We start from the raw sequence: 14264 nt of genomic DNA, 5'->3' as shown, positions 1-14264 counted from the left end.
TTTCCTTAATCTTTCTTCTAAGATAAGTCGTAAGGTCAGTATTGCCTCACGTTTTCCAGTGTTTCTACGGAATCCAAACTGGTCTTCCCCGAGGTCGGCTTCTACTAGTTTTCCCATTCGTCTGTAAAGCATTCGTGTTAGTATTTTGCAGCTGTGGCTTATTATTAAACTGATAGTTCGGTAATTTCCACATCTGTCAACACCTGCTTTCTTTGGGATTGGAATTATTATATTCTTCTTGAAGTCTGAGGGTATTTCACCTGTTTCATACATCTTGCTCACCAGATGGTAGAGTTTTGTCAGGACTGGCTCTCCCAAGGCCGTCAGTAGTTCCAATGGAATGTTGTCTACTCCGAGGGCCTTGTTTCGACTCAGGTCTTTGAGTGCTCTGTCAAACTCTTCACGCAGTATCGTATCCCCCATTTCATCTTCATCTACATCCTTTTCCAATTCCATAATATTGTCCTCAAGTACATCGCCCTTGTATAGACCCTCTATATACTCCTTCCACCTTTCCGCTTTCCCCTCTTTGCTTAGAACTGGGTTGCCATCTGAGCTCTTGATGTTCATACAAGTGGTTCTCTTATCTCCAAAGGTTTCTTTAATTTTCCTGTAGGCAGTATCTATCTTACCCCTAGTGAGATAAGCCTCTACATCCTCACATTTGTCCTCTAGCCATGCCTGCTTAGCCATTGTGCACTTCCTGTCGATCTCATTTTTGAGACGTTTGTATTCCTTTTTGCCTGCTTCATTTACTGCATTTTTATATTTTCTCCGTTCATCAATTAAATTCAATATTTCTTCTATTACCCAAGGATTTATAATAGCCCTCGTCTTTTTACCTACTTGATCGTCTGCTGCCTTCACTACTTCATCCCTCAGAGCTACGGTCCCATCTCCTTAAATTCCCACCTTTTTGAAATTTCTTCAGTTTTAATCTACAGTTCATAACCAATAGATTGTGGTCAGAGTCCACATCTGCCCCTGGAAATGTCCTACAATTTAAAACCTGGTTCCTAAATCTCTGTCTTACCATTATATAATCTATCTGATACCTTTTAATATCTCCGGGATTCTTCCATGTATACAACCTTCTTTTGGCGCTCTATCTTGTTGAAAATTGCAACTGCCGCCGGGTAAAACGATTGTCATGAAGGGGTGTACGTGGTCTGCAACCAGTGTACGTTACTCTTTGGCTGCCATGGTGCCTTGCACAACTCCACCTGACCTATGGATGCCAACGTTAGTTTTCCCCAGAGCATAATAGTGCTGCCGCCAGCTTGTCTTCGTCCCGCAGTGCAGGCGTCAAAGGAGCTGTTCCCCTGGAAGACGACGGATTCGCGCCCTCCCATGGGCATGATGAAGAAGGTATCGGGATTCATCAGATCGTGCAACGCTCTGCCACTGCGACAACGCCCAGTGCCGATGGTCACATGCCCATTTCAGTCGTAGTGTTAACAATGGCACATGCAAGGGTCGTCGGCTGCGGAGGCCCATTGTTAGGAGTGTTCGGTACACTGTGTATTAGAGTTGGGCAACACGATTCTTTTTCCCGATTCGATTCCTACGATTCAATCTCACGTTGCGAATCGATTCCTACGATTCGTTCACGATTCATTCTAGTCTGCGATGGCACGATTCTTACGGAATGCAAAAAGTTCTACTTCTTACTCACAGATGTCAATTGGATTAGAATCGAACTGTGTCGTGATAAGATATGCCAGAAAAAGTTTATTTATGAGTAAACATGAATATGACGTTACAAGTGTGATTCTCGATTTATACGTGTAGTGCCTTAATTGATGAAAGCTGACGTCGGCGCGGTGGCTGATGGTATCGATAGTAAATGGGAAATGCCTTCACGCTCGTTCCCGTCAGCCACCGCCAAGTGTCAGCTTGGTTTTTCACGAGTAATATTACGGCCCAAGAACTTCGTTTGTTCGTTCCGAGCTTCCTTTTTTCACACGCATCCCCCACTTGACTGCCATCTGGCGGTCGTAATCATTCGGCACGACTCGGCATGATTCGGAAGGTGCCTTCGAAGCATAGCGAACTAAGAATCGATGAATCGTTGGAACTTGGAATTGTCACGACTCAGAAACATGCAATCGTTCTTACGGTTCTTTTGAACGACGATTCGTCCGTATCACGATTCGATACTTACGATTCTTTATTTAGAGTCGTTCAAATGAACGACTCATTCACGAATCGCCACAAGTCTACTGTGTATTCAGACCCACAGGCACTCTTGCCCAGAATTAAAGTCTGATGTTTAATTTCGCCACAGTTTGCCTCGTGTCACGTTTTGCCAGTCTGCCCAGCCTACCGTCTGACATCTGTAATGAGGGGTGGTGGGCCAACCTCATGACGTCTGGACTTCGCTTCACCCTCGTTTCGTCCCATGTTGAAGACACTCGTCACAACATTCCTCAAACACCGAAAAGTCGTGCAGTTTCCGAAATGCTTGTGCCGAGCCTCTGGGCCATCACAGTCTGCCCACGTTAAAAATCAGATATCGCGCCTTCGCATTCTAATGTTCTGGATGATCAGTGGAGAAGAATGTCACGATCTCCGTTTATTCAAAAACACTATTTATTACGATTATCTTAAAACAAGGGCAATGGAGTGTAGTCGAATCAAGTCCCGTGGTAATGGTGAAATTAGATTAGGAAATGAGTTACTAAACGTAGTAGAACGGTTTTGCTGTTTGGGCAGCTTTTCTGATAAAGGAATATGTGCTTACGTCTAATAGGAACTTATGATACGAAGACTTTTCTGAAATGTGGACGAGAAAGACAAGAAAAGAATAAAAGCTTATGAAATGTGGAGTAACAGTAGAGTGGCGGAGATGAGAAGGGTAGATTGGATAAGTAATGACGAGGTAGTGAATAGAATAGGGGAGAAAAGAGCTCCATGCCACATATTGACTAATAAAAGTGACAGATTGATAGGATGTATTGATAAGTACTGAATTTGATAATGGATGGCAGCCTGGGGGAGATAAAAATTGTAGAGGGAGACCAGATAAAAATTGTAGAGGGAGACCAATGCTTGAATACGTTACGCACACCGCAATGCATATAGGCTGCAACAGTTATGCGGAGATATAATATTCCGTCTGAAGGCTGTTTTGATGCAGCTCTCCACGCTAGTCTATTCATAGCACAACGACAAAAACAACAACAACATCATCATCTTAGTATCCGAAGTATTCATTATTCGTCAGGACGATGATAAATAAAGAGCTTTTCTACGATTGCTAATTTCAATTTAAAAAATCAGATCTCCCAAGCCTACAGTTTTTGTGGAAGATCTAAATATGAGTTTTAAATACGCCGATCGGTAAACCCTAAAATTAGTCTGTTCTTGGAGTCTTCCTGATGGATAACAAAGATTGTTGGAATAAAGATGGGCTCAGACAGTGTCAAATTTGTCTTACAAAATTAGTTTCCTATCCCTCAAAAACTTCAACATGTGATGGACTCAAAAACGATTCTGAAAATTTTTTGTAAATTCTCTGTAAAATACTGACCTCTGCAGAATTGCAAGGCAAGGTCTCTAGGTAAGATGAATAGCATTACGCTTCAATTAACAATGAATCTCATGTCAATGAGGTGATACGTTGCTCCATTAACAATCCCCATTTACAAGTAGCTTAGTATTAATGCGACACTTTACATCACATATTGTCTGAATTTTATCCGTTGAAGGTTCTTCCATGATCATTACAAACAGAATAATTTACAGTCTTCATAATTATAAGATAATGGAAATAGTGGTCCGCAAGAAGAAAATAGTAGTTAACTTACAATTTGGAGCCACTTATGACAAATGAGTAAACGCTTCCTCAAAATGTGGCGTACTTTCATGTTCAAATGCGTTCCTTATTTATCCGGTGGTCCAAAAAGTTTAAGGTCACAATAAAACACATGGCATTTTCATTACGAAGAGGAACATCTGCATGGGTAGCCGAGGTGGCCAGTGCGTTTCCCTCGACCCGTCGCATGTTCGGAATACTGGAGTTGCAAGGAGGTTTCGTACAGCGGAAGCAGAAGGCGCTGTTGATGGCAATCGATGGTTGTCCGTCCGTCGGACGGTGACACGAAGGTCATAGATTAGGTGCCGACACTGAGTTCCTTTGCCTCCCAAACACACACAACTGTGCACTCTAAAGACAGTCATCACCTCAGCTACGCCAAATAATTACGTCTGAGACAAAACAAAACACACGCTTCACAATGAAAAGGTGCCTACTGGGCGTGAAAGAGAAAAACGTTTCCGACGATTTCGGCGGGTCATGTCAAGGGGACAACCAGCCAACAGTGCAAAATCATATTTGTATCTCACTTCACTAAAAAAAAAAAGAACCGGGTGTGTAAGGTCCAGCTGTACAACATATTGGTTAAAAAAGTTAAAAAAGGTGATTTTATCGATTGTTTTAAAATCATGTTAGTCAGTTGAGGATTGATTGGCGAACACAATCGGCCACGAATACTGGCACAGAATATTTTAGTGCCATATGCTCATATGGAATAGAGGCTTTTGAAATGTGGTGCTACAGAAGAATGCTGAACATTAGATGGGTAGATAACGTAACTAATGAGGAGGTATTGAATAGAATTGGGGACAAGAGGAGTTTGTGGCACAACTTGACAAGAAGAAGGGATCAGTTGGTAGGACATGTTCTGAGGCATCAAGGGATCACAAATTTAGCATTGGAGGGCAGCGTGGAGGGTAAAAATCGTAGAGGGAGACCAAGAGATGAATACACTAAGCAGATTCAGAAGGATGTAGGTTGCAGTAAGAACTGGGAGATGAAGAAGCTTGCACAGGATAGAGTAGCACGGAGAGCTGCGTCAAACCAGTCTTAGGACTGAAGACAACAACAACATGCTCATATGGCTATACTTGACACAGTATCAGAATCGTTAGTAGAGTGTATTCCGCTCTTGCAGTTGTTATAGAGGACGAAGTTTTGTCTCATTTCGGTCCTCGTGCATTTCTGGGAGGAAGCGTAAAAGAGCACGTAAGGGTAAACAGCACACACATACTACACAATCAACAGTGGCATATTAACGTTTCACACCATTCTACACGACACTTGCAGCTTCCGACATGTGCTTTACAAGTAATGTTTGTGTTTCACACGTGCTTTTTCACATAATGTTTGTGTGTATACATGTTCGAAGATGCAACTGTCAAGAAGAATTCTGTGATGCATTTGAGTGCCGCGGCTAACTGTGTAAAATATATGCGCGTTGTTTGTACTATTTCCATTAATGCGGTAGAATCGAAAAGAGACAAAACACCGTTCAGTAGAATAAATTGTAAGAGCAGACGTCGTGCTATTGACGACTGTGATTCAACTACAATACACGTGTAGCCAACTGAAAATGGGCGTAATAGCACCGGCACAGCTGTAAAGTTTCTTGTAAGTGCAGTTCCCACAATTCGTATGTGCAATTCTAGGACTGCGTTGACATACTTCTTACAAGTACATTGCAGCTACCCACGGAGATTCAACATGGGCTGCAATTATCTTATGGCAGTGAAACTTGGTAGATATGCTAAACGTTAATACGGAACCGGTTTACGTTGAGGAAAAAAAAAAAAAAATCCAATTCTAGCCACCAAGTGCAAATCTTCGCATCTCGTCGACGTCTCCAGTGTTCATATTGAGCAAATGTGTAAGCGATGCCTTTCTCACTTGTTTGACCTTTTCTGCACACGTCCCGTTCCCAATCCATCACATATGGTAACATTTCTATTCGTCTTTCTTGGATTCACAGCGTCGGATTTGCACCTACATAGTTTCCCTGCCATACGACAATTACAGTCCACATTGGACCTCCATAAGCATCTGCACTTTAATTACAACCACCCGGTATTTGGAACTGGTTGCGTTCTCCATCAATAATCGTCGAGTCATTAAAAGTTAAGCGCGTGAGAGCTTTCAACTGGGCATCATCACCTAACACTAACAAGCTTCCTACAACAGCAAATTTCAATCACAACAACAAATCTTATTAGGATTTACACAGAGTAGCAAGAGTAGCCATCGCCTGCAGGGGGAACAGCGACTGTAAGAAATAAACCTGTGGAGCAGCCACACATTTCATGTCAGACACTGACGCTGTACATTAGCTAGACACATTTAACGTCTGGCCGGTGGCTGCTAACAGTTTCTGAAGATGTTCGCGGCTGACGGGCGAAACCGGTAATAAAACAAAATTGTATGCGTCTTGTGGTGGCTCCATAATTTTTTCTTTGAGAAGAAGATCGCTTATGGATGTGTGTAAAGCCGACTTCAAGCGGGCTTTGGATCTTTGAATTGCCCAGCTATGGAGTCCAGAGAAGCCGCCCGTCTAACGTCAGAAGTAAGTGATGAATGGGTCTGCCATCTGTACCCGGCGACACAAAACAAAGTCGACATCCGTAGCGAAACGGAAGACAGGTGCCTGAGAAGCCAGTTAGCTGATCCGCCAGCTTACGGTGATTTACGGCAGTGTCAACTCGTTTCGTGGCGTGTCAGGTATTTAAACGACACAGTGTTCTGTCCCTCGCAAGTTCTGACGAATCGTTTAACGACTGACGACAAAGAGAGGACGAGCGACTGGACTTAACCGCGCACTCTACTTGCAACCACGACAGAAGTGTGGGTGCAGCCGATGGGTGTGGTTCGTACCACCACCACAGTGCCTCTGCCACTGCAAATCTGGCTCGCGAAGCAGTTGGCAACCACACTTCTTGAGGAATCTCGAGCTGCTCTCGCCTGAGACTGTGCACACCGTGGGAAGCCTACGGCCGATTGACCCCAGCGAGCATCGAACTACACGTCTCTCAGGTCGGAGCACGCCATGCTGCTAAAACATTAAGCTTGTCCATTATGGATACTGTAGAACGCAGTACGTTAATGTAATACTATTATAACTGCTAGCCGTCGCTTGTAAAATAGGTGTTATTTTTCCTTCACAGACCTGTTTTCGAGCCTTTTCAAGCGTATCTTCAGACGGTGCACGCAAAAGAACTGGCCAATTCTTCCTTTTCCGTATGAGATAACTTAAATATATTTTAACGAACAATTTCGATAATAATAAAAGTTAAAACAGGCAACTGTAAAATATAAAGAAGACTGCCGGTGGAAACAAAACTTCTTTATCGCTAACTGAAGAAATCAGTACAAAATAGAGTAGAGTGGTTAGGGAGATAAGAAACTGACTATAGAAGACGAGGAGGAGGAGGAGGAGGAGGAGGAGGAGGAGAAGAAGAAGAAGAAAACAGAATAGCTACCGAGACAAGACATGTGGAAAAGAGGAAGAGGAAGAGGAAGAAGAAATGGAGGAGGAGGAGGAGGAGGAGGAAGAGCAGAGGAAAAGCACAAGGAATAAGATAAAATGTTTAAATGTGCTTATCAGTACTTTCTCAGCATGTCATTCGAGATAGATAGACAGAGATAGATAGATAGATAGAGATAGAGAGAGTAGCGGCGCTATACTGCAATCTTATGCCGCAAGAAACTCGTGAAAGTTTTATTGCAACGTGTAAAGAGATCGTACGGCATATTTCATATGAAAAGTGTATAGACGTATTTATGACTGAGGTCAGTGTGAAAGTACTCAGAAAACCCAGTTTTTCAATACACAGATTTTAGTTATGCAAGTAAAAGAGAGGAAAGGGCAATTCTATCGACTGAAATACTACTTCCAAAGAGAATTCTGGATAATCATTGTTGCACAGGAAAGTAATGGTTGATGACGAGCTCTAACACACATGGTCACTTCCTACCAAAATAAGAAGCAGCTGAACATTTGAACATTTTAAAATAGGCCGCATAGCTGTAGATTACGAGTTGCTACGATTTATGATCCAAAAAGGGTTGTGGGGAGAACTGACCTTCGGGACAGACTTTGCCCTGATCCAATCCCTTAACAAACTGGAAGTATGTATGTTTACACTTAAAGTTTAGCGCAACTACTGATCACACAATCTATATGTTCACGCCTAACAACAGATTTCCGTTGATTGCTGTTCTTTAGTACACACGAAAGCATTTATTCGTCACATTTACGTCACAATGCATCTTTTACACGTCAGATTGTAGAAAGAGTATTTTATTCGACTCAGAGTTCGGATTGTGCATTAACTTTGACGAGAGATATCGCCGTAGCCATCAGAACGAGTGAGAGCATAATCTGTATTTCGGAGGACGTTGCAAACTGCGAGGGACTGCGTATGATCGCAGATGGCAGCTTCAGAGGATAAGGCGAACTTTCCCTAGATCCTGCGTGTCGTAAGGCACTTGGACTTACATTCCGGAGGACGCCAGTTCAATTCTCCGTCCCATCATACAGTTCTAGGATTCTGTGGCCACCCTGAATCACTCGGGCAAATCTGGAATGGCTGATTTGACAAGGATACGGTCAATTTCCTTCCCCCATCCTTCCCCAATGCTTGAACTCCGTCCTTAACGATCTCGTCGTCGACTGGACGTTGAGTTCGCCGACTGGACGGTAAGTCCCTCTTTCCTTTATATTTCCGTACACATCTTTAAGGTGTTGTACTTCGTCGTAAATATGACCTATCATAAATGCATTTCGGAAAATATGAATTTGTTATCCAAGGTCAGTTTAAATGTTATGGAGTATTTTCTGAAAATAGTTCTCTGTAGAGTTAATGAGAGAAGTGTGCTGTGGTCTGGACACGTCATGAGAAAGGATGAGTCCTATGTTGACAAGAGAATGGGAGAAATGATAGCGAAAGGTGACTGGTGAGGAAAATGGATGGACTGTGTACGCGAGGTTAAGGGATAAATCTAAGGGAAGGTATGTATCGGACCACACATGAGTACGAAAAAACGGAAGGAAAGTAGCAGTCTTGTACGGAAGTGGAACTTCGACGATAGACAGTCCAAACAAAACGAGAAGTTTCTGAAGTGCTATTCTACGGAAAACTGCTGAAGATTAAATGAATACATGGAATAACTAATGAGGACGAACTGAATCTAACTGGGGAAAAAATACATCCGTGGCACAACCTGAATATAAGAATGGACTGGATGACAAGACACATCCTGAGACATCAAATGATCACCAGTTTGATGATGGATGGAAGTGCTGCAGTGAAAAATTGTAGAAAACAGTAAAAAGGTTCAGATGGATGTAAGTAGTAGCAGTTTTTCGAAGGAGAGGCTTGGATAGGATAGACTAGCGTGAAGAGTGGCATCAAACCAGCCTTCCGACTGAAGATCACAACAAAAACAATAATAAGTTAACAAGACACTTTATTATTTACATTCACTCAACAATTTCCTTGCCTTTTGCGAAACATTTACGGTAGTAAGATGGTAAAACATCGACAAAGCTACTATACTCGCACATCAGGTTACGAAAACAAAATGACAATTATACCGATACATAAAAAATCAGGGAATTCATAGATCAGACTACTGATGAACAAGTACTGAACGGAATCACATGGAACTCAGGCATCAAGGAACAGTCAGTTCTGTACGGCAGGGATGTATGTGTGTGTGTATGTGTGTGTGTGTGTGTGTGTGTGTGAGAGGGGGGGGGGGAGTTGTAAGTGGACTGAAGATCACAACAACCATAGTTCTAACCACCTCTTTCGTGTACAACAGCAGTTCGCACGAGAAAAATGTATGAAAATCTACTCTCCCGCCAGCGCCACTGCAAGTGCAGTCTAGCTGCTACACTCACAGCTGCAACAGGACACCAAGTGCAGGAGGCAACCGGCGTAGCCAGCTAGTCAGCGTTCCCGTGACTCGGCCACCCTTTCCGCTGATTCATCTGCAAGCACCGTCTCTCTCATCTTTTCATTGAAATTTACGGTACATTACTCCAGCGAACATTTCACGTAATAAGTATAGTCTGATATTCCAACATCAGCTGACTCTTTTTAACAATTACGCAGCATGTGCACTACGTAGGTGAGACACATCGATATTGTTCCTCTTTCGGAGAATATATCTGCATCACGGAGAAATAAAAATCGAACGTAAGCGTTGAACACTTTTACAGTTTTTTAACAAGCCAACTATTTGTTAAACAGTTGTATGAAAAGTAAGTTTAGTCTTCGCTGCATTGCTGTTGGCGTACTTCACTATTCATTAGTTCAGGGGTGTATCTTACAGGAAGCATCTGTTACGAATTATTCAATTGTTCACGAACTTTGAACGTCACAATAACTGAATTGCCCAGAAACAGCAATTCAGTTGAAATGAGGCTATATTATCTAATAATTAAAATTTTAATAATTATATTAAATTATTACATTAAAACACATATTAACTCGAAGACGCGGATTAAAAGCCATTGTGGGTTAAAAGCTTAGGTAAAGAACAATTATTTTTCAATAAAAAAATTCGTTTCGAATTGTTAAAGCAGTCTTGTTAAACTATTCATAACGAAGATCACCCAACACTTTAGTCAACATAACATCTGAGTATTACGTTGAGAGTCATTAACAGCAAATATTCAAAGACAATAATGTCTTCATGTTTCTGTCGCTGACGTGCTATGATCATTAAAGTACACAAAAAGAATACCTATATTCGAGAGAATTGTTATTTGGAAGCTTTGCTGAAAACTGGTTGTTTATCTGCCCTAATCTCTCCGTACGACGGAGACCTCTTTCGCAATATCCCACTTCCATCGCTGTTTTCTCCCTGAATGTAATAACGAGACAATTCATTTATGCTTCCGATATATTTCATCTCCCACAATGCCTTTTACCAATGAATGACTTTTTCACGTTTGTTCCATAACAAATGGAAATATCCAAAATCTAACTATGAGCCTAATTCCGGGAAGGTATCCAGAAAATGATTTTCGATGTCTCTTTTATCCTTTACCAATACGTGTAAGTTACTCAGTGACCATGAAATACTTTGTAGCAGCAAGAAATGTTATTGAATAAGACGCTCAGAAACTTACATGGAGTCCATTTCCTCAGTTTTATGTTTCAATAGCCATTTAGAACATTTTAATAAAAATAATCAAATGCTGTTCCTCAAAAATTAACAGTTGGGAAACGGGCCAGTACAAATTTAATTCCATAAAAAAAAAACCAGGCTATTAGGGGAGACAGAATGGCGATGCCGCAACTATTGTTTACGTTTACTGTTACGTTCAATCCAACATACTTTGTGCAGGTGATGCCATAAAACGGAATTCAGAGCCCCAGAAGCTGTTAATAAATATGTACTTATTAATTACCGGGTTCGTTCATCTCAACATATTCACTCCATTCGAACATACCTCAGAGGACCCAACGGTGCCGACCGACTGCCGTGTCATCCTCAGACGGTGGGTATAATTGGAAACGGATATGGAGAGGGCATGTGGTCAGCACACTGCTCTCCCGGCCATTGTCAGTTTCCGCGACCAGAGCCGCTACTTTTCACTCAAGTTGCTCCTCTGTTCTCAATGGCTGAGAGCAACCGTACTGGCCAACAGCGCTCGGCAGACCCGGACGGTCACCCGTCGAACTGCTAGGCAAGCCTGACAGCACTTTGGTGACGCAATGGGAATGGCTGTAAGGCTATCATTGCCTGATCATATGTAGGTATTATAAAATTATTTACAATATTATTTGTTATTGATGGCACTCAGACAAGACAGCTCTTATTTTTTATTTTGACACCACAGTGAGACCACTGCCATACAGGCAGTTATAAATAATTTTATGATACCTGAAGATATCGGCTGTTCGAAACTGGTAGTTAAAATTGTTTATTTATCAGTAGGTCCTGGCTGTTCTGAATTGAATTTTTACAATGTTCTTTCTTCTTTAATCGTTTGTATAACATTCTGGAAGTAATTCAAGTACATGTTATGTAAAACACTGCACAATGAAACACTGTAGCAGCAACACGATTTTAATAGAAAACCGTATGTTTACAATATCCAAAGAGTCCAGCTGAGATGTTGCGACCTTTGCTGTTCATGCTATTGTATGTTGATGACCTTAACAGTAACATCAGACTTTTTGTAGAAGACGCAGTAATCTATAGCGAAATGCTGTCTAATAGAAGCTGCATAAATAATCAGTCACTGTTTCTAAGTGGTGCAAAGACTGACAAATTTGCTTTAAATGTTCAGAAATGTAAAACCGTGCACTTTGCAAAACGAAAAATCGTAGTGTCCTGTGACTATAATATCATTGAGTGACAGCTGGAATCGGCCAACTCTTACAAATACGTGGGTGAAACATTTTGTATGGACTTAAAATCGAATGATCACATGGGCTCAGTTGTGGGTAAGGCAGGCGGTATGCCACGTTATATGAGTAGAACACTAGAAGAATGCAGTCAGTCTACAAAGGAGATTGCTTACAAATGACTCGTGCGATCCATTTGGGAATACTGCTCAGGTGAGTGGGGCCTATACCGAATTGGACTAACAGGAGACATTGAACGTATACGGACAAGGGCAGCGCGAATGGTCACAGGTGTGTCTGACCCTTGGGAGAGTGTCAGAGAGACGCTGAAAAAACTGAACTGGCAAACTCTTGAGGACAGAAAGACTATCCCGACAAAGTCTGCTTGCAAAGTTTCAAGAACCGGCTTTCAATGATGACTGCCACACTGGGATTGTGAGGAGAAGATTAGATTAACAACAGCTCACACAGAGGCATCTAAACAACCATTCCTCCTGCGCTCTATACGTGAATGGGAAGGGAAGAAACCTTAATAGCTGGTACAACAGACCGTACTCTCTGTCATGCACTTCATAGCGTTTTGCAGGGTATCCATGTAAATGTACATGTTGCGAACCAGCGCCTGAAGATGCCGTCTTCCTGTTCCTGTCATTTATATTATCTACAAATCTATTTCTTACGTGTTGCTTTAATATTAAAAGGATTACCATAAAAATTTGGCTAGCTGTCTGTTTCCCGAAACTTCAAAGCCTTCGGGCCTTCCAAAGCCCGTGACTTGGTTTACTTCGCTGTCACTCCAAAATTATTATTTCATTTTTTCCAATATAACCATATGATGGTTATTTATGAGTCATCGCCGACAGGCGGCGAGGCAGCGGTAAGTAGCCACTCACCGCAACGTAGGGCATCCCGCGGCTGTCGAACCAGACGAGGGCCATGTCGGCTCCTGCCATGCCGCCCTTGGGTGAGAAGCCCACCCCGGCGGCCTGAAAGTGCGCAGGGAAAGTGACTTCGAGCTCTACGGCGGCGGAGGCTGGCGCGTCGGCGGACAGGTGGAGCTCCCAGCTGAGCCAGAGGCGGCCGGCCGCCAGCCAGACGCTGTGCTGCGCCGCGGCCGCCGCCGGCCCGGTGAGCAGCGCCAGGGACGCCAGCAGCAGCGGCAGAGACGTCGGTCGCGCGCACATGTTCCACACCAACTGAGCCCCCAGGGCGGCGTCGGCGGCGGCAGCTGCCGAGCCGGTCTCTGGCGTCCCACCTGGCGGGTGCAACAGGCCGCCCGCTGCTACCCCCACTCCGCGCATGCGCACACCCAGCTACCGCGCACCTGCGCCTGCTCCGCGCAAGATTTGAAGCCCGGCGGGCGTTCCATGAAAGTTTCGACAGGACGTGATTGCAAACGAGAGTTTGTCCCTTGCATTGCTATGATGTTGTTTACGTTCTTCAGCAGTGCCGTTTCTACCAATAGGCAAGAGTAGCCGGCCGCCTAGGGCGGCAAACAGAGGAAAAAATTAATTTCAAATCAAACAGCGAAATAATGAGCAAATGAGGAGCAAAATGAAATACAGGAAAAATTAAAACACTGAATCTTTTTCAAAAGCATACCGAACAGTTACTTAATGAGTATTTAGTTACTTTGAGGAAAGTTGATGCTGAAAAAGATGAGATTTATTCCTCATTCTAAAAATATTTCAATTAAAACAGAAACTAAATAACGCTACTATTATCCAGGTGACCTAGTCTGAAGCTTCGGCATGTCTCCGATCAGTATTGCGTAATTTCTAAATTCAAGGAAAAATCCATTCGCATCAAAAAATAATTCCACATCTTTATTAGTCTATTTCCTTGCAATTAAATAAGTAACAGAATTGGTGGTGGAGTGTTTGTGTCTGTCAGTAGTGGTTTATCTTGTAGTGAAGTCGAAGTAGATACTCCGTGCGAATTGTTATGGGTGGAGGTAAGAACGCGAAATCCCGAAGATTGGATAAAATTTACAGACGCGCGAAATTTGGCACGGACTTCAATGCGAGATGCCTTAATAGGTTCTCTGCCTCGTGATGGCTGGGTGTTGTGTGATGTCCTTAGGTTGG

The 14264-nt window shown here is 42.8% G+C and overlaps 1 protein-coding gene across 1 annotated transcript in view; it reads right to left on the bottom strand.

Moving 5' to 3' along the window:
* LOC124595068 (MOXD1 homolog 1-like) overlaps positions 1-13402 on the bottom strand; it is a 166931-nt gene extending 153529 nt beyond the window's left edge. Inside the window, exon 1 of the mRNA XM_047133649.1 lies at positions 13071-13402. Coding sequence (XP_046989605.1) covers positions 13071-13361 — 291 coding nt within the window. The 5' untranslated portion in view covers positions 13362-13402. The remainder of the gene's footprint in view (positions 1-13070) is intronic.
* Between the last annotated feature and the right edge of the window lie 862 nt (positions 13403-14264).

Source organism: Schistocerca americana, chromosome 2 (genome assembly GCF_021461395.2).
Source record: "Schistocerca americana isolate TAMUIC-IGC-003095 chromosome 2, iqSchAmer2.1, whole genome shotgun sequence".
Taxonomy (NCBI): domain Eukaryota; kingdom Metazoa; phylum Arthropoda; class Insecta; order Orthoptera; family Acrididae; genus Schistocerca; species Schistocerca americana.
This window is presented reverse-complemented; position numbering and strand designations above follow the sequence as displayed.